The sequence below is a fragment of the Panulirus ornatus genome, chromosome 7 (assembly GCF_036320965.1).
Source record: "Panulirus ornatus isolate Po-2019 chromosome 7, ASM3632096v1, whole genome shotgun sequence".
Lineage (NCBI taxonomy): Eukaryota > Metazoa > Arthropoda > Malacostraca > Decapoda > Palinuridae > Panulirus > Panulirus ornatus.
Window position 1 is genome coordinate 34173490 of NC_092230.1, and position 21546 is coordinate 34195035.

General features: G+C 40.3%; 1 protein-coding gene across 3 annotated transcripts in view; it reads right to left on the minus strand.

Moving 5' to 3' along the window:
* Positions 1-449: 449 nt before the first annotated feature.
* The window catches only part of LOC139749512 (serine/threonine-protein phosphatase PP1-beta catalytic subunit), a 269037-nt gene continuing 247940 nt past the window's right edge, over positions 450-21546 (minus strand). For all 3 annotated transcript variants that reach the window (XM_071663462.1, XM_071663461.1, XM_071663463.1), the window contains 2 exons: positions 20396-20530; positions 450-4720 (listed from right to left, as the gene is read on the minus strand). In XM_071663462.1, coding sequence (XP_071519563.1) covers positions 4616-4720; positions 20396-20530 — 240 coding nt within the window. In that variant the 3' untranslated portion in view covers positions 450-4615. The remainder of the gene's footprint in view (positions 4721-20395; positions 20531-21546) is intronic.

A 21546-nucleotide genomic window follows, 5' to 3' on the forward strand; every position in this document is an offset into this window, starting at 1 on the left:
CAACTTTAGCAAGGTAGCACCAGGAAAACAGACAAAAAAGGCAGCATTCACTCACACTCTGTCTCTAGCTATCATGTGTAATGCACTGAAACCACAGCTCCCTATCCACATCCAGGCCCAACAGACCTTTCCATGGTTTACCCCATATGATTCGCATGCCCTGGTTCAGTCCATTGACAGCACATCAACCCCAGTATACCAAATTGTTCCAATTCACTCTATATTTTTTTCACGCCTGTCACCCTAATGTATGTTCAGGCCCTGATCGTTCAAAATCTTTTTCACTCCAATCTGGTCTCCCACTTCTTGTTCCCTCCATCTCTGACACATATATCGTCTCTGTTAATCTTTCCTCACTCATTCTCTCCATATATCCAAACCATTTCAACACACCTTCTTCTGCTCTGTCAACCACACTCTTTTTATTTCCACACATCTCTCTTATCCTTTCATTACTTATTCAATAAACCACCTCAAACCACATACTGTCCTTAAAAATTTCATTTCCAACACATCCACCCTCCTCCATACAACCTTATCTATAGCCCATGCCTCACAACCATATAACATTGTTGGAACTACTATTCCTTCAAACATGCCTATTTTTGCTCTCCGAGATAATATTCTCTCCTTCCACACATTCTTCATTGCTCCCAGAATCTTCGCCCCCTCCCTCACCTGTGACTCACTTTCACTTCCATGGTTCCATTTGCTGGCAAGTCCACTCCCATATATCAAAAACATTTCACTTCCTCCAATTTTTCTCCATTCACACTTACAGCCCAAAAACGGGGTGAGTGAAGGGGCTGAAAATCATCCCCTACAGTTTTACTTTTCCAAAAGAAGGAACAGAGAAGAGGCACATATAAGGAGTTTTCCCTTTAAGGCTCGGTCATCTGTTCTGGAACACTACTTCGCTTATGAAGGAAATGGCGAATGTGTAAAAAAAAAAAAAAAAAAAAAAAAATGTATATATATATATATGATTTTCCTGAGAAAAAAATTCATGATTCTTCTTGTAATGTAAATATGATTTAGACAGGTTCCAAAGGATCAATTAATAATTTCAAATCCTCAACATTTGTCAAGGTTTTTAAATGGAGAACATTACAGCAAGGATGAGCTTGTAAAGCAATGTCTAACAAATTTTCATCAAATAAAGCTTCAAATACTTAATGTGTTGTTCAATAAATGAGAACGGTAAATTAATTTAAAAATAGTTTAATATTAATACTAATATCAACTGTATACATTTAAGTATTTACAAGCACATCCATTACCTCATCTGGTTGCATTCCTAGAAAATTAGTTTTCTGTACACAGGGTAATATACACACACTATATACACTAACACATTAAGGCAACATAGAGTGATATCAAATTCAACTACAAGGATTTCACCTTATTACTACTGCATAGAACAAAGCATCTTTGCCTGACTGCTACGCTTTTAATATGGGAGATCTCAATGACATACAAAATACCCCAAAAGAATATTATAAAGTTGTCGTTTCCTTTTTCTGAATCATAAAAGCAGTTCAGTTGACTTTCAACACCTGATTGGTTCCAAACACTAGAGACCGACAGATCAGTACCTGAGATTGTTTATTTAATTGGCAAATTTGAGGTTTTAATTTACTACTTTAATCCTGCATAAGCATCATGTACACAATGGAGCTCGAGCATTTTCTGCATTTAGAAATATGTAGTAATATTTCACAGTAAACTGAGAAAATCATACATTATTGTGATGCTCATGACTCACAATCTCAATTTTCAGGACTTAAGTTCAAGTTTCCAGTTTCACTAATGCGAATTTGCATGGCCTAATTCTTGACTTATCCCAAGGGGCACTTTTTGTATCCAAGAGAATCTGAGGAACCGATGGATATAGAAAGACTTAACAGTTCAATAAACAGTGGTATCTCACTGGGTACCACCAAGTTTTCAGAACTTCAGACAAGATGTATGGAATGGTTCCCTCACAAAGTGACACTGGTCCCACGTTCACAAAGAAATGCAACTTCACAGTTATTTCCCTAAAAAATGATTTTAATACCACATTGTGACACCGCATTTGTGAATAAATTTCAATGGTAAGATTATCAAATTAAAATGTTTTCTTAAAATGAATAGAATGTGGATGCTATTTGGTACAGCATCTTATGAAGAAAGCTCAAATAATTATAGGGCTGTTACTGAGAATACATTGGGAACAAATATTTTCCTTCTCATAAATACCAATTAAAAAGAAAGAAAAACATGACATTGAGTGAACTTGATGTTGCCCTCCAGTGCCCTAAATCAGTGTATAATACACTGATTTCTAGAGTGAAACGTCTTCCAAGGGATGGATGGATAGCCAATGCCAACCCTCACATCACTGCCCTCATAATGAACAATCATGAATTTGTCTTGATGAAGGGTAAAAGCCCAAAATACTGCTTAAGGTGTCTGTTAAGTAAATCTGATGGGGTTAACATTGCTCTTAACAGGTTTAACTTAAGTATTCAATGACTGAATGTCACAGAAATCAACAGTGATTGTGACAAATGATTTCTTACACTGAATTCCAATATCAATTAGTATCAACTAGAATATATATATCTATATATAGTTGGCCTACTTTGTTACTTTATTGAAAGACATATTCAATCTGACAGATAACTACATGAGGCACGTTTTAATATTAATATTCTTTTTAAAGTGGAACCGCTACCTAATTAAATATCTTTATGCAATAAATAAATTTTTGATTTTTTTTACACTTTTGCTATTGGTTCCAACCTTCACCCACTACATTTGTCTAAACATCAGATAAATGTATCACTGCAGAGAGGTACTTTATCCTTGCACAATGTGCAAGAAATTAACATTCTTTTTTTGAACATGTATTAACATCATTGGTGTAAGGAATACGACAAATCCAAGTCTGTTCTAAGTGCTATAAGATGCTTGTCAGTCAAGGAATACTCCCTTCATATTGGCTGCATCTGAGTTTAGCACATGGTTAAAAGTGTACATACCATTATGTAACAAAAAGGCAACTTTTGATTGTTAAATAACTGCTTGCAACTCACACAGATGAATGTGGCAAATACAACTGGGGACACTTTTCAATGTCTATGCATGTATTTCTTTTACAGCCACCAGCTTTTTGAACTGAATATCAAGAAAATCCAATGATGCTGCAACATTACAATTTACAGCCAGTTCTTAGAACAGATTTTACCTAGTGCCAAGATTGTGGATAATGGTATGGCTTTTTATCACTGCTGGAACAAGGCTACAACTCAAACCTGACAATTCTATATCTACAGACATATCAAGAAAACCATGCAGGGGAAGACATGACTTATCTATCCAGGACCCACATTTTTAATGTTGCATGAGATATCCTTAATTACAAGAATGGTTTGCAACACAGGTACTAAGGCAGTCAATAAAATGCCAAACTAAAAATACATTTATGATCAATACCTTAATTTACCAAATCCATATGAAATAATCATCGACATGCATTACGGTAAATATAAGAAATAATTCATCTGGCATATGGTACAATGAAGTACCATCTAAGCTTTACATCATCTGATAAACCTCAACAACTGGTGAACCAAATCTAATCTTAATGAGATAAATGTACTCTGAGTTGATTTACACCACATTTGAGAATTTAAATCATAATTTGTGTGTGCAGGTTCTTGAGCCCCATAATCAGGACACATACAGGAAGCAAAGCACTCATTATACAATAATGCAAACTAAAATACTACCAACAGCATATTCCAAAGTGATCTCATTTTATTCTTCACTCCATTACACAATCAATGACATGAAACCCCTAAGAGAGTAGGGTCAGAATACGCTAAGAGTGCATCTGATGCTAACATTCTGTCAGGGCTGTGTTTCTTGTTGGATGTATGTACCTCTCCAAATATGGGTTTAAGAACCAGAACTGCCCTGATTGGCTGTGAGCCCCATTTTAGTTCAAAATATGTATAGCTAACTTTGCACATATGTAATGAATCATTTAAACTATGACTGCAAGTGGACTAGCCTAAAAAATATTATACCATACTTCAAAATAAATCATATATAGAGAAAGAATGTTTAGGTTCATTAATGGTATCATAATCTAGTGGACTGCTGTTATTTCAAATTAAATGAAATAAAAATCATCAACCATGAATAAAGCTATGTATAACTGATGCAGGTCAAATTACAATGAAAAACTCACACATTCAAGACTGAACTAACACTCAATACTGTGATGTTATGGACCTACAATTACATTACATAAATGCAAGGTTAATCATCTTATATTTGTCTGCAAACTACCAGCACTGCTGATGTTACATTGCTGATTATTTGCAATTCATAATACTACTGAGGAAAATACTTAGTTTCTATAGTCTATCTTCACTGTTCATTCTCAACAGCGGGAAAAGTCCTCAGAATACATTCTTTTAAGAGGACTACTTTCACTTTCCCTATATAGAGAACCTAGCAATTCAATGCAAGTGATGAGATGTTAACCATAACCAACTCCAATGCTGCTATTCCACACACCACATGGGCTTGACACTTGCTTTTTCTTTGTAGAATGTATTTCTTATTTTTTTTGCTGTGGTCGCTGTTGTCGATTCGGTGGATTGGGACGGTTTTGGTTTAGTCCACTGTACTGGTATTTCGCTTTCTTCTCTGATGGTTTTAAAATCTGTTGGAAAGAAAAATGCATTCAGCAATATTCCTCTATAAGGAAAATTTCTCATTCTATTAGCACTTTTAAGCAAACACCATTTCCTGCACTGCAAAAATACACTGATGAGATTAGCTTTCTTCTCTGATGATTTTAAAATCAGTTGGAAAGAAAAATGCATTCAGCAATATTCCTCTATAAGGAAAATTTCTCATTCTATTAGCACTTTTAAGCAAACACCATTTCCTGTACTGCAAAAATACACTGATGAGATTTGCTTTCTTCTCTGATGATTTTAAAATCAGTTGGAAAGAAAAATGAATTCAGCGATATTCCTCTATAAGGAAAGTTTCTCATTCTATTAGCACTTTTAAGCAAATACAATTTCCTGTACTGCAAAAATACACTGATGAGATTACAGTCTTTCCAAAACAAGTGGAAGGAACAATAAAAAGAGAAAAAGCAAGAAGGTAGAAGGACAAAGTGAAAATTGCTTTGAATTATAAGGGCTTTAACATGCAGGAAAGTGTGAGGCATGCATGGGGACAGGTGAGAAAGAATTTTTCCCATTGGAGGCGACTAAATGGGATGGGAGTGGGGGCTAGAAACCCTCCCCTCCTTGTATCTTAACTTTCTAAGAGGGGAAACAAAGTCATGCAGGGAGTGCTCATCCTCCTTAAAGGCTCAGATTGGGGTGTCTAAATGTGTGTGGATGTAACCAAGATGAAAAAAAAAGGAGAGATAGGTAGTATGTTTGAGGAAAGGAACTTTGATGTTTTGGATCCGAGTGAAACGAATTGCAAGGGTAAAGGGGAAGTGTGGCTTGGGAATGTCTTGGGAGTAAAGTCAGGGGTTGGTGAGAGGTCAAGCATTACTGAAGCAGGAGTTGTGGGAGTATGTGATAGAGTGTAAGAAAGTAAACTCTAGATTGATATGGGTAAAACTGAAAGTGGATGGAGGGAGATGGGTGATTATTGGTGTCTATGCACCTGGTCATGAGAAGAAAGATCATGAGAGGCAAGTGTTTTGGGAGCAGCTGAGTGAGTGTGTTAGCAGCTTTGATGCATGAGACAGGGTTATAGAGATGGGTGATTTGAATGCAAAGGTGAGTAATGTGGCAGTTGAGGGTATAACTGGTGTACATGGGGTGTTCAGTGTTGTAAATGGAAATGGTGAAGAGCTTGGAGATTTGTGAGCTGAAAAAGAACTGGTGATTGGGAATACCTGGTTTAAAAAGAGAGATATACATAAGTATACATAAGTATGAGAGATGGCCAGAGAGCATTACTGGAATACATGTTAATTGATAGGCACGTAAAAGAGAGACTTTTGGATGTTAACGTGTTGAGAGGGGCAATTGGAGGGATGTCTGATCATCATCTTGTGAAGGTGAAGATTTTGTAGAGGTTTTCAGAAAATAAGAGAGAATATTGGGATGAAGAGAGTGGTGAGAGTAAGTAAGCATGGAAAGGAGACTTGTGTGAGGAAGTACCAGGAGAGACTGAGTGCAGAATGGAAAAAGATGAGCAAATGACTTAAGGGGAATGAGGGAGGAATGGGATGTATTTAGAGAAGCAGTGAGGGCTTGTGCAAAAGATGCTTGTGGCATGAGAAAGGCGGGAGGTGGGCAGATTAGAAAGGGTAGTGAGTGGTGGGATGAAGTAGGATTATTAGTAAAAGAGAAGAGAGAGGTGTTTGGACGATTTTTGCAGAGAAGTAGTGCAAATAACTAGGAGATGTATAAAAGAAAGAGGCAGGAGGTCAAGAGAAAGGTGCAAGAGGTGAAAAAGAGGGCAAATGAGAGTTAGGGTGAGAGAGTATCATTAAATATTAGGAAGAATAAAAAGATGTTTTGGAAGGAGGTAAATAAAGTGTGTAAGAAAAGAGAACAAATTGGAACATCAGTGAAGGGGGCTAATGGGGAAGTAATGACAAGCAATGGTGAAGTGAGAAGGATATGGAGTGAGTATTTTGCAGGTGTGTTGAATGTGTTTGATGATAAGAGTGGCAGGTATAGGGTGTTTTGGTTGAGGTGGTATGCGAAGTGAGAGGGTCTGGGAGAATGGTTTGGTAAATAGAGAAGAGGTACAGAAAGCTTTGCGGAAGATAAAAGCTGGGAAGGCGGTGGGTCTGGATGGTATTGCAGTGAAATTTATTAAAAAAGGGGGCGACTGTGTTGTGGACTGGCTGGTAAGGATATTCAATGTATATATGGTTCATGGTAAAGTGCCTGAGAATTGGCAGAATGTATGCATAGTGTCATTGTACAAAGGCAATGGGGATAAAAGTGAGTGTTCAAATTACAGAGGTATAAGTTTGTTGGCTATTCCTGCTTAATTATATGGGAGGGTATTGACTGAGAGGGTAAAGGCATGTACAGAGCATCAGATTGGGGAAGAGCAGAGTGGTTTCAAAAGTGGTAGAGGATAAGTGGATCAAGTGTTTGCTTTCAGAAATGTATGTGAGAAATACTTAGAAAAACAGATAGATGGACTTGAATGCAGCATTTACTGATCTGGAGAAGGCATATGATAGAGTTGATAGAGATGGTCTGTGGAAGGTATTAAGAGTATATGGTGTGGTAAGTAAGCTGCTAGAATCAGTGAAAAGTCTTTATCAAGGATGTAAGGCATGTGTAGAAGTACAGAGAGAGAAAAGTGATTAGTTCCCAGTGAATGTCAGTTTGCAGCAGGGGTGCGTAAAGTCTCCATGGTTGTTTAATTTGTTTATGGATAGGGTTGTTAGGGAGATGAATGCAAGAGTTTTGTTGTGCATGAGAGGGCTTGAGAAATGAGTCAGTTGTTCACTAATGATACAGTGCTGGTGGCTGATTCGAGTGAGAAACTGCAGAAGTTGGTGACTGAGTTTGGTAAAGTGTGTGAAAGAAGAAAGCTGAGAGTAAATGTAAATAAGAGCAAGGTTATTAGGTTAAGTAGGGTTGAGGGACATGTAAATTGGGAGGTAAGTTTGAATGGAGAAAAACTAGAGGAAGTGAAGTGTTTTAGATATATGGGAGTGGATTTAGCAGCGGATGGAACCGCAGAAGCGCAAGCGAGTCACAGGGTGGGGGAAGGGGCAAAGGTTCTGGGAGTGTTGAAGAATGAGTGGAAGGTGAAAAAGTTATCTTGGAGAGCAAAAATGGGTATATTTGAAGGAATAGTGGTTCCAACAATGTTATATGGTTGTGAGACATGGGCTATAGACAGGGTTGTATAGAGGAGGGTGGATGTGTTGGAAATGAAATGTTTAAGAGGGTGTATTGAAATGGTTTGGTCACATGCAGAGAATGAGTGAGGAAAGATTGACAAAGAGGATATATGTGTCAGAGGTGGAGGGAATGAGAAGTGGGGGACCAAACTGGAGGTGGAAAGATGGAGTGAAAAAGATTTTGAGCGACTGGGGCCTGAACACACAGGAGGGTGAAAGATGTGCAAGGAATAGAGTAAATTGGAACGATGTGGTATACCGGGGTTGATGTGCTGTCAATGGATTGAACCAGGGCATGTGAAGCGTCTGGGGTAAACTATGGAAAGTTTTGAGAGGCCTGGATGTGGAAAGGGAGCTGTGGTTTCGGCGCATTACATATGACAGCTAAAGTTTAAGTTTGGACGAATGTGGCCTTTGTTGTCCTATCCCAGCTCTTCCTCGTGCACATGTGGGGGGAGGGTGTCAATTCATGTGTGGCGGGGTGACGGCGGGAATGGATGAAGGAAGCATGTAACATATGTATTTTGCTTTGTCAGTGTTTCCCGCATTAGCGAGGTAGCGCAAGGAAACAGAAGAAAGAATGACCCAACCCACCCACATACACATGTATTTACATACATGTCCACACACGCAAATATACATACCTATACAACTCAATGTATACATATATATACACACACAGACATACACATATGTACATATGTACATAATTAAAACTGTCTGCCTTTATTCATTCCCATCGCCACCTCGCTACCCATGGAATAACAACCCCCTCCCCCCCTCATGTGAGCGAGGTAGCGCTAGGAAAAGACAACAAAGGCCCCATTCGTTCACACTCAGTCTCTAGCTGTCGCGTAATAATGCACCGAAACCAAAGCTCCCTTTCCACATCCAGGCCACACAGAACTTTCCATGGTTTACCCCAGACGCTTCACATGCCCTGGTTCAATCCATTGGCAGCACGTCGACCCCGGTATACCACATCATTCCAATTCACTCTATTCCTTGCATGCCTTTCACCCTCCTGCATGTTCAGGCCCTGGTCACTCAAAATCTTTTTCACTCCATCTTTCCACTTCCAATTTGGCCTCCCACTTCTCCTCATTCCCTCCACCTCTGAAACATATAACCTCTTGGTCAATCTTTCCTCATGCATTCTCTCCATGTGACCAAACCATTTCAAAACACCCTCTTCTGCTCTCTCAACCACACTCTTTTGATTACCACACATCTCTCTTACCCTTACATTACTTACTCGATCAAACCACCTCACACCACATATTGTCCTCAAACATCTCATTTCCAGCACATCCACCCTCCTGCGCACAACTCTATCCATAGCCCACGCCTCGCAACCATACAACATTGCTGGAACCACTATTCCTTCAAACATCCCCACTTTTGCTTTTCGAGATAATGTTCTCGACTTCCACACATTCTTCAAGACTCCCAGAATTTTCGCTCCCTCCCCCACCCTATGATTCACTTCTGCTTCCATGGTTGCAACCGCTCCCAAATCCACTCCCAGATATCTAAAACACTTATTTCCTCCAGTTTTTCTCCATTCAAACTTACCTCCCAATCGACTTGACCCTCAACCCTACTGTACCTAATAACCTTGCTCTTATTCACATTCACTCTCAACCTTCTTCTTTCACACACTTTACCAAACTCAGTCACCAGCTTCTGCAGTTTCTCACATGAATCAGCCACCAGCGCTGTATCATCAGCGAACAACAACTGACTCACTTCCCAAGCTCTCTCATCCACAACAGACTGCATACTTGCGCCTCTTTCCAAAACTCTTGCATTCACCTCCCTAACAACCCCATCCATAAACAAATTAAACAACCATGGAGACATCACACACCCCTCCCACAAACCTACATTCACTGACAACCAATCAGTTTCCTCTCTTCCTACACGTACACATGCCTTACATCCTCGATAAAAACTTTTCACTGCTTCTAACAACTCACCTCCCACACCATATATTCTTAATACCTTCCACAGAGCATCTCTATCCACTCTATCATATGCCTTCTCCAGATCCATAAATGCTACATACAAATCCATTTGCTTTTCTAAATATTTCTCACATACATTCTTCAAAGCAAACTCCTGATCCACACATCCTCTACCACTTCTGAAACCACACTGCTCTTCCCCAATCTGATGCTCTGTACATGCCTTCACCCTCTCAATCAGTACCCTCCCATATAATTTACCATGAATACTCAAGAAACTTATAACTGTAATTTGAGCACTCACTCTTATCCCCCTTTCCTTTGTACAATGGCACTATGCAAGCATTCCGCCAATCCTCAGGCACCTCACTATGAATCATACATACATTAAATAACCTTACCAACCAGTCAACAATAGTCACCCCCTGTTTTTATATATTCCACTGCAATACCATCCAAACCCGCTGCCTTGCTGGCTTTCATCTTACGCAAAGCTTTTTCTACCTCCTCTCTGTTTACCAAATCATTTTCCCTAACCCTCTCACTTTGCACACCACCTCAACCAAAACACCCTATATCTGCCACTCTATCATCAAACACATTCAACAAACCTTTAAAATACTCACTCCACCTCCTTCTCACATCACCACTACTTGTTATCATCTCCCCATTTGCCCCCTTCAATGAAGTTCCCATTTGTTCCCTTGTCTTACGCACTTTATTTACCTCCTTCCAAAGCATCTTTTTATTCTCCCTGAAATTTAATGATACTCTCTCACCCCAACTCTCATTTGCCCTCTTTTTCACCTCTTGCACCTTGACCTCCTGCCTCTTTCTTTTATACATCTCCCACTCATTTGCATTATTTCCCTGCAAAAATCGTCCAAATGCCTCTCTCTTCTCTTTCACTAATAATCTTACTTCTTCATCCCACCACTCACTACCCTCTTTAATCTGCACCTCCCATGCTTCTCATGCCACAAGCATCTTTTGTGCAAGCCATCACTACTTCCCTAAATACATCCCATTCCTCCCCCACTCCCCTTACATCCTTTGTTCTCACCTTTTTCCATTCTGTACTCAGTCTCTCCTGTTACTTCCTCACACAAGTCTCCTTCCCAAGCTCACTTACTCTCACCACTCTCTTCACCCCAACATTCTCTCTTCCTTTCTGAAAACCTCTACAAATCTTCACCTTCGCCTCCACAGGATAATGATCAGACATCCCTCCAGTTGCATCTCTCAGTACATTAGCATCCAAAAGTCTCTCTTTCGCACGCCTGTCTATTAACACGTAATCCAATAACGCTCTCTGGCCATCTCTCCTACTTACATATGTATACTTATGTATATATCTCTTTTTAAACCAGGTACTCCCAATCACCAGTCCTTTTTCAGCACACAAATCTACAAGCTCTTCACCATTTCCATTTATAACACTGAACACCCCATGTATACCAATTATTCCCTCAACTGCCACATTACTCACCTTTGCATTCAAATCACCCATCATTATAACCCGGTCTCGTGCATCAAAACCACTAACACACTCATTCAGCTGCTCCCAAAACACTTGCCTCTCATGATCTTTCTTCTCATGCCCAGGTGCATATGCACCAAGAATCACCCATCTCTCTCCATCAACTTTCAGTTTTACCCATATCAATCAAGAGTCTACTTTCTTACACTCTATCACATACTCCCACCACTCCTGTTTCAGGAGTAGTGCTACTCCTTCCCTTGCTCTTGTCCTGTCACTAACCCCTGACTTTACTCCCAAGACATTCCCAAACCACTCTTCCCCTTTACCCTTGAGCTTTGTTTCACTCAGAGCCAAAACATCCAGGTTCCTCTCCTCAAACATACTACCTATCTCTCCTTTTTTCTCATCTTGGTTACATCCACACACATTTAGACACCCCAATATGAGCCTCCTTTCTCCCCTATCTCTAGGGATAGGGGAGAAAGAATACTTCCCACGCATTCCTCACATGTCGTAGAAGGCGACTAAAGGGGACGGGAGCGGGGGGCTAGAAACCCTCCCCTCCTTGTATTTTAACTTTCTAAAAGGGGAAACAGAAGGAGTCATGCGGGGAGTAAGATATATACATGTGTATATATGAATATGTCTATGTATATGTATATAACATCGGTGAAGGGGGTAATGGGGCGGTAATAACAAGTGGTGGTGATGTGAGGAGATGGAGTGAGTATTTTGAAGGTTTGTTGAATGTGTTTGATGACAGAGTGGCAGATATAGGGTGTTTTGGTGAAGGTGGTGTGAGAAGTGAGAGGGTCAGGGAGAATGATTTGGTAAACATAGAAGTAATGAAAGCTTTGCGGAAGATGAAAGCCATCAATGCGGCAGGTTTGGATGGTATTGCACTGGAATTTATTAAAAAAGGGGGTGACTGTGTTGTTAACTGGTTGGTAAGGATATTCAATGTATGTATGGCTCATGGTGAAGTGCCTGAGGAATGGTGTAATGCATGCATAGTGCCAATGTACAAAGGCAAAGGGGATAAAGGTGAGTGTTGAAATTACAGAGGTATAAGTTTTTTGAGTATTCCTGTTAATTATATGGGAGGATATTGATTGAGAGGGTGAAGGCATGCACAGAGCATCAGATTAGGGAAGAGCAGTGTGGCTTCAAAAGTGGCTGAGGATGTGTGGATCAGGTGTTTCTTTGAAGAATATATGTGAGAAATATTTACAACAAATGGATTTGTATGTAGCATTTATGGATCTGGAGAAGGCATATGAAAGAGTTGATAGAGATGCTCTGTTGAAAGTATTAAGAGTATATGGTGAGGGAGGTAAGTTGCTAGAAGCAGTGAAAAGTCTTTATCAAGGATGTAAGGTATGTGTATGTGTAGGAATAGAGGAAAGTGATTGGTTCCCAGTGAATGTTGGTCTGTGGCAGGGGTGCGTGATGTCCCCATAATTGTTTAATTTGTTTATGAATGGGGTTGTTAGGGAGGTGAATGCAAGTTTTGGAGATAGGGGCAAGTATGCAGTCAATTCTGGATGAGAGGGCTTGGGAAGTTAGTCAGTTAATGTTCGCTGATGATGCAGTGCTGGTGGCTGATTTGGGTGAGAAACTGCAGAAGTTGGTGACTGAGTTTGGTAAGGTGTGTGAAAGAAGAAAACTAGGAGAAAATGTGAAAAAGAGCAAGGTAATAATATTAGGTTCAGTAGGGTTGAGGGACAAGTCAACTGGGAGGTAAGTTTAAATGGAGAAAAACTGGAGAAAGTGAAGTGTTTTAGATATCTGGGAGTGGATTTAGCAGAGGATGGAGCCATGGAGGGCAGAGAGGGAGGGGGGTGAAGGTTCTGGGAGCATTGAAGAATGTGTGAAAGGCGAGAACGTTATCTTGGAGAGCAAAAATGGGTATGTTTGAAGGAATAGTCGTTCCAACTATGTTATATGTGTGATGCATGGGCTGTAGATAGGGTTGTGCAGAGGAGGGTGGATGTGTTGGAAATGAGATCTCTGAGGACAATATGTGGTGTGAGGTGGTTTGATCGAGTAAGTAATGAAAGGGTATGACAGATGTGTGATAATAAAAAGTGTGTGGTTGAGAGAGCACAAGAGGTTGTACTGAAATGGTTTGGTGACATGGAGAGAATGAGTGAGGAAAGATTGACAAAGAGGATATATGTGTCTGAGGAGGAGGGAACGAGAAGTGGGAGACCAAATTGGAGGTGGAAAGATGGAGTGAAAAAGATTTTGAACGAATGGGGCCTGAACAAACAGGAGGGTGAAAGGTGTGCAAGGAATAGAGCGAATTGGAACGATGTGGTATACCGGGGGCGACGTGCTGTCAATGGATTGAACCAGGGCATGTGAAGCATCTGAGGTAAACCACGGAAAGTTTTGTGGGGCCTGGATGTGGAAAGGGAGATGTGGTTTCGGTGCATTACACATGACACCTAGAGTCTGAGCTTGGACGTATGTGGCCTTTTTGGCCTATCCCAGCTCTACCTCGCGCACATGTGTGGGGAGGGGGTGTCAATTCATGTGCAGCGGTGTGATGGCGGGAATGGATAAAGGCAGCATGTATGAATGTGTACATGTGTATATATGTTTATGTCTATGTACGTATATGTATATAACATTGGTAAAAGGGGCTAATGGGGAGGTAATACCAAGTAGTGGTGATATTAGAAGGAGATAGAGTGAGTATTTTGAAAGTTCGTTGAATGTGTTTGATAATAAAATGGCACATATAGGGTGTTTTGGTCAAGGTGGTGTGCGAAGTGAGAGGGTCAGGGAGAATGATTTGGTAAACAGAGAAGGGGTAGTGAAAGCTTTGCGGAAAATGAAAACAGCCAAGACAGCGGGTTTCAATGGTATTGTAGTGGACTATATTAAAAAAGGGGATGACTGTGTTGTTGACTGGTTGGTGAGGATGTTCAATGTATGTATGGCTTATGGTGAAGTGCCTGAGGAATGGCGTAATGCATGCATAGTGCCATTGTACAAAGGCAAAGGGGATAAAAGTGAGTGTTGAAATTACAGAGGTATAAGTTTGCTGAGAATTCCTGCTGAATTATATGGGAGGGTATTGATTGAGAGGGTGAAGGCATGTACAGAGTATCAGATTGGGGAAGAACAGTGTGGTTTCAGAAGTGGTATAGGATGTGTGGATCAGGTGTTTGCTTTTAAGAATGTATGTGAGAAATACTTAGAAAAACAAATGGCTTTGTTTGTAGCATTTATGGATCTGGAGAAGGCATATGATAGAGTTGATAGAGATGCTCTGTGGAAGGTATTGAGAATATATGGTGTGGGAGGCAAGTTGCCAGAGGCAGTGAAAAGTTTTTATCGAGGATGTAAGGCATGTGTACGAGTAGGAAGAGAGGAAAGTGACTGGTTCTCAGTGAATGTCGGTTTGTGGCAGGGGTGCGTGATGTCTCCATGGTTGTTTAATTTGTTTATGGATGGGGTTGTTAGGGAGGTGAATGCAAGAGTTTTGGAGAGAGGGACAAGTATGCAGTTTGTTGTGGATGAGAGGGCTTGGGAAGTGAGTCAGTTGTTGGTCGCTGATGACACAGTGCTGGTGGCTGATTTGGGTGAGAAACTGCAGAGGCTGGAGACTGAGTTTGGTTAAGTGTGTGAAAGAAGAAAGCTGAGAGTAAATGTGAATAAGAGCAAGTTAATTATTAGGTACACTGGGTTTGAGGGACAAGTCAGTTGGGAGGTAAGTTTGAATGGAGAAAAACTGGAGGAAGGGACAAATCAATTGGGAGGTAAGTTTGAATGGAGAAAAACTGGAGGAAGTGAAGTGTTTCAGATATCTGGGAGTGGATTTAGCAGCAGATGGAACCATGGAAGCGGAAGTGAGTCACAGGGTGGGGGAGGGGGCGAAAGTTCTGGGAGCGTTGAAGAATATGTGGAAGGCGAGAACATTATCTTGGAAAGGAAAAATGGATATGTTCGAAGGAATAGTGGTTCCAACAATGTTATATGGTTGCAAGGCATGGGCTATAAATAGGGTTGTGGGGAGGAGGGTGGATATGTTGGAAATGAGATCTTTGAGGACAATATGTGGTGTGAGGTGGTTTGATCGAGTAAGTAATGAAAAGTTAAGAGAGATGTGTGGTAATAAAAAGAGTGTGGTTGAGAAAGCAGGAGAGGGTGTACTGAAATGGTTTGGTCACATGGAGAGAATGAGAGAGGAAAGATTGACAAAGAGGATATATGGGTCAGAGGTAGAGGGAAGGAGGAGAAGTGGGAGACCAAATTGGAAGTGGAAGGATGGAGTGAAAAAGATGTTGAAAGATTGGGGCCTGAACATGCAGGAGGGTGAAAGGTGTGGAAGGAAAAGAGTGAATTGGAACGATGTGGTGTATCGGGGCCAACGTGCTGTCAATGGATTGAACAAGGGCATGTAAGTGTCTGTATAAACCATGAAAAAATTTGTGGGGCCTGGATGTGGAAAGGGAGCTGTGATTTCAGTACATTATACATGACGGCTAGAGACTGAGTGTGAACGAATGTGGCTTTTGTTGTCTTTTCCTAGCGTTACCTCACCGCGTGCGGGGGGAGAGGGTTGTCATTACATGTGTGGCAGGGTGGCGACGGGAATGAATAAAGGCATGAAATATGAATTATGTACATGTGTGTATACCTATATGTCTGTGTATGTATAGATATGTATACATTGAAATGTATAGGTATGTATATGTACATGTGTGGGTGTTTATGCATATACATGTGTATGTGGGTGGGTTAGGCGATTCTTTTGTCTGTTACCTTGTGCTACCTCGCTAACGCGGGAGACAGCAACAAAGTATAATCAAAGATAAACAAAAAAACAAAAAAAAAGAAAAAAAAAGAAAAAAGGAGTTTCAGAAGGAGGTAAATAAAGTGCATAAGACAAGAGAACAAATGAGAACATCGGTGAAGGGGGCTAATGGGGAGGTAATAAGAAGTAGTGGTGATGTGAGGAGATGGAGTGAGTATTTTGAAGGTTTGTTGAATGTGTTTGATGATAGAGTGGCAGATATGGGGTTGTTTTGGTCGAGGTGGTGTGCAAAGTGACAGTGTAAAACAGAATGGTTTGGTAAACCGAGAAGAGGTAGTGAAAGCTTAGCAGAAGATGAAAGCAGGGAAGGCAGTAGGTTTGGATGGTATTGCACTGGAATTTATTAAAAAAGTGGGTGACTGTGTTGTTCATTGGTTGGTGAGGATATTCAATGTATATATGGTTCATAGTGAAGTGCCTGAGGATTGGAGGAATGCATGCATAGTGCCATTGTACAAAGGCAAAGGAGATAAGGGTGAGTGTTCAAATTATAGAGGTATAAATTTTAGCATTCCTGGGAAATTATATGGAAGAATATTGATTGAGAGGGTGAAGGCATGTACAGAGCATCAGACTGGGAAAGAGCAGTGTGGTTTCAGAAGTGGATGAGGATGTGTGGATCAGGTGATTCTTTGAAGAATGTGTGTGAGAAATACTTAGAAAAACATATGGATTTGTATGTAGTATTTATGGATCTGGAGAAGGCATATGAAATAGTTGATAGAGATGCTCTGTTGAAAGTATTAAGAGTATATGGGGTGGGAGGTAAGTTGCTAGAGGCAGTGAAAAGCTTTTATTGAGGATGTAAGGCATGTGTATGTGTAGGAAGACAGGAAAGTGATTGGTTCCCAGTGAATGTCGGTTTATGGCAGGGGTGCGAGATGTCTCCATAGTTGTTTAATTTGTTTATGGATGGGCTTGTTAGGGAGGTGAATGCAAGTTTTGGAGATAGGGGCAAGTAAGCAGTCTGTTCTGGATGAGAGGGCTTGGGAAGTGTCAGTTATCATTCACTGATGATACAGTGCTGGTGGCTGATTCAGGTGAGAAACTGCAGAAGCTAGTAACTGAGTTCAGTAAAGTGTGTGAAAGAAGAAAGCTAGGAGAAAATGTGAATAAGAGCAAGGTTATTAGGTTCAGTGGGGTTGAGGGACAAGTCAATTGGGAGGTAAGTTTAAATGGAGAAAAACTGGAGAAAGTGAAGTGTTTTAGATATCTGGGAGTGGATTTAGCAGCAGATGGAGCCATGGAAGCAGAAATGAATCACAAGGCAGGGGAGGGGGAAAGGTTCTGGGAGTGTTAAAAAATGTGTGGAAGGCAAGACTGTTATCTTGGAGAGCAAAAATGAGTATGTTGGAAGGAACAGTGGTTCCAACTATGATATATGGTAGTGATGCATGGGCTATAGATAGGGTTGTGCAGAGGAGGGTGGATGTGTTGGAAATGATATCTTTGGGGACAATATGTGGTGTGAGGTGGTTTGATCGAGTAAGTAATGAAAGGGTAAGAGATGTGTGGTATTAAAAAGAGTGTAGTTGAGAGAGCAGAAAAGGGTGTATTGAAATGGTTTGGTCACATGCATAGAATGAGTGAGGAAAGATTGAGAAAGAGGATATATGTGTCAGAGGTGGAGGGAAAGAGAAGTGGGAGGCCACATTAGAGGTGGAAGGATGGAGTGAAAAAGATTTTGAGCAATCGGGGCCTGAACGTACTGGAGGGTGAAAGGCATGCAAGGAATAGAGTGAATTGGAATGATGTGGTATGCCTGGGTCAATGTGGTCAATGGACTGAACCAGGGCATGTGAAGTTCTGGGGTAAACCATGGAAAGATTTGTGGGGCCTGGATGTGGAAAGGGATCTGTGGTTTTGGTGCATTACACATGACAGCTAAAGACTGAGTGCGAATGAATGTGGCCTTTGTTGTCTTTTCCCAGGGCTACCTCAAGTGCCATTTCATATGTGGCGGGGTGGCCACGGGAATTGATGAAGGCAGCAAGAATGAATATGTACATGTGTATATATGTATATGTCTGTGTATGAATATGTATGTATACGTTGAAATGTATAGGTACGTATATGTGCGTGTATGTATACATATGTGTATGTGAGTGGGTTGGGCCATTCCTTCATCTGTTTCCTTGCGCAACCTTGCTAACACGGGAGAGAGAGCAGTGTGGTTTCAGAAGTGATAGAGGATGTGTGGATCAGATGTTTGCTTTGAAGAATGTATGTGAGAAATACTTCAAAAACAAACAGATTTGTATGTAGCATTTATGGATCTGGAGAAGGAATAAGATAGAGCTGATAAGAGATGCACTATGGTGTGGGAGGTAAGTTGCTAGAAGCAATGAAAATTTTTTATCGAGGATGTACGGCATGTGTATGAGTAGGATGAGAGAAAACTGAGTGGTTCCCAGTGAATGTTGGTTTGCGGCAGGGGCATGTGATATCTTCATGGCTGTTTAATTTCTTTATGGATGGGGTTGTTAGGGAGGTGAATGCAAGAGTTCTGGAGAGATGGGCAAGTATGCAGTCTGTTGTGGGTGAGAGGGCTTGGGGAGTGAGTCAAAGGTTGTTTGCTGATGATACAGTGCTGGTGGCTGATTCGGGTAAGAAACTGCAAAAGCTGGTGACTGAGTTTTATAAAGTGTGTGAAAGAAGAAAGCTGAGAGTAAATGTGAATGAGAGCAAGGTTATTAGGTTCAGTAGGGTTTCTAGCAACTTACCTCCAAGACCATATACTCTTAATACCTTCCACAGAGCATCTCTATCAACTCTATAATATGCCTTCCCCAGATCCATAAATGCTATATACAAATTCATCTGTTTTTCAAAGTATTTCTCAGATACATTCTTCAAAGCAAACACTTGATCCACACATCCTCTACCACTTCTGAAACCACACTGCTCTTCCCTAATCTGATGCACTGTACATGGCTTCACCCTCTCAATCAATACCCTCCCATACAATTTCCCAGAAATAATCAACAAACTTATACCCCTGTAATTTGAGCACTCACCTCTATCCCCTTGGCCTCTGTACAATGGCACTATGCATGCATTCCACAAATCCTTAGACACTTCACCATGAACCATTTTTCTTTTTCTTTCAAACTATTCGCCATTTCCCGCATTAGTGAGGTAGCGTTAAGAACAGAGGACTGGGCCTTTGAGGGAATACCCTCACCTGGCCCAATAAATTTTTCAATAAATTCCACTGCAATACCACCCAAACCTGCTGCCTTGCCAGATTTCATCTTCTGCAAAGCTTTCATACCTCTTTTCTGTTTACCAAACCACTCTCCCTGACCCTCTCACTTTGCACACCACCTCGACCAAAACACCCTATATCTGCCATTGTATCATCAAACACATTTAACAAACCTTCAAAATACTCACTACATCTCCTTCTCACTTCATCTCTACTTGTTATTACCTCGCCATTAATCCCCTTCACCGATGTTCCCATTTGTGTTCTGCACTTTATTTACCTCCTTCTAAAACATCTTTTTATTCTCCCTAAAATTCAATGATACTCTCTCACCCAAACTCTCATTTACCCTCTTTTTCACCTCTTGCACCTTTCTCTTGACATCCTGCCTCTTTCTTTTATATGTCTCCCAATCATTCGCACTACTTTCCTGCAAAAATCGTCTAAATGCCTCTCTCAACTCTTTAATTAACAATCTTACTTCTTCATCCCACCGCTAACTACCCTTTCTAATCTGCCCACCTCCCACCTTTCTCATGCCATAGGCATCTTTTGCGCAAGCCATCACTGCTTCCCTAAATACCTCCCATTTCTCCCCTACTCCCCTTATGTCATTTGCTCTTAACTTTTTTGATCCTGCACTCAATCTCTCCTAGTACTTCCTCACACACACACACACACACACACACTCCTCGAAGGCTCAGATTGGGGTGTCTAAATGTGTAGAGGGGAAAGTGTGGCTTCTGATGGGCATATATCTATAGAAGTGTAGTCTCAGACTCAGTTGGGAGGGCATCTCTTTAGCACTCCTTAGTATGTATATGTTTTCCTGACTTCTGCTTGTGTTTCCTTTGCTACAATATTTCAATCCGTCCAATGAATTGCATTCATTCACAAAGTGAAGTTAAAAAATGTAATGTAATTTCTCAATAACCGAGCATATTCTAAGAATTGGGCATGGTTGTTCTTAAGGATAAAACATGTGATATTAATGTCTTACCTGAAATGAGCAGAGCAACGTTTCATCCACTGACATCATTCCCCCGGCATTGTCAAACTCCCCACAGTAGTTTGGAGCAGAAAACAATGTAACCAATTGTCTTTTGGCAAAGAATTCATACCCATCTTCAACAACCTGCAATGTTTGATAATGTTCAATGATATCAACTTGTAGAGCTTTAAATGTTGTTTCTGAAATGACTTTTAATACATAGAAAACTGTGTAATTCAAGCTATACTTAAAAGCATTGTAATGAAAATCCCACAAGAAATGTCGTGACATTAAACACTAAATGTATAACATTGAATTTTTTTTTTTTTGTAAAACTGTAAAATACAACATATTATGGCATTTAAAAATTAACACTGTAACATACATGTTTTCAACAGAAAAATTACCCAATATTTAGCTTAAGGAAAAACTAAAACATTTATTATTAAGTAAGAGAATTATAAGCCTATACTCTGAAAAATCAATATTAGTAGCCACCTCCCTCATAATGAACATGATGCCTTCTGATTGTAAAATGGTAAGGAGACATATATTTATTGCTAATTCTTAAAAGCTACTTTCATTGATTCAGAAACAAAATGTGATGTGCAGATCCACTGTAGATGATTAACTTGGCCTCACAGCAAGATCTCATTAAATCATTATATGATTTAATTTGGCCACTTCAAGAACCTATTAAATCCTAAAAAAAGGTATCTTTTTTCTATGGAAGCAATGTGGCATAAAAGCATTCTCGAATTGAAGCCAAGTTGGTTAAATGTAAAATTAAGAGTTCATTAAAAATAAAATGCAAAGGAAACCTAAAATGAGTTTCTTCGGTGTCTGTACACTCAATTCTTGAAAGTCAAAAGGTTACATGAAGAGGGAAGATGAAAGAAGGATAACAAAGCTTCACTGTGCAAAGAAAAGAGGCATGATAATAGCCTATCCTCATGTGGATGCTCTCCACACAGAAATTATTGAAAAAAGCCAGCTGTATACTATGGTCCACATCCTAGGATGTTGGGGTATACACACTCTTTGACTGACATGACATTGTTTTCCTCCTGTACCACAGGAGGAAAACAATGTCATGTCAGTCAAAGAGTGATAAATGAAGAGAGGTAATAGGAGGAGAGGTAGTAAGGTGAAGGACTTTC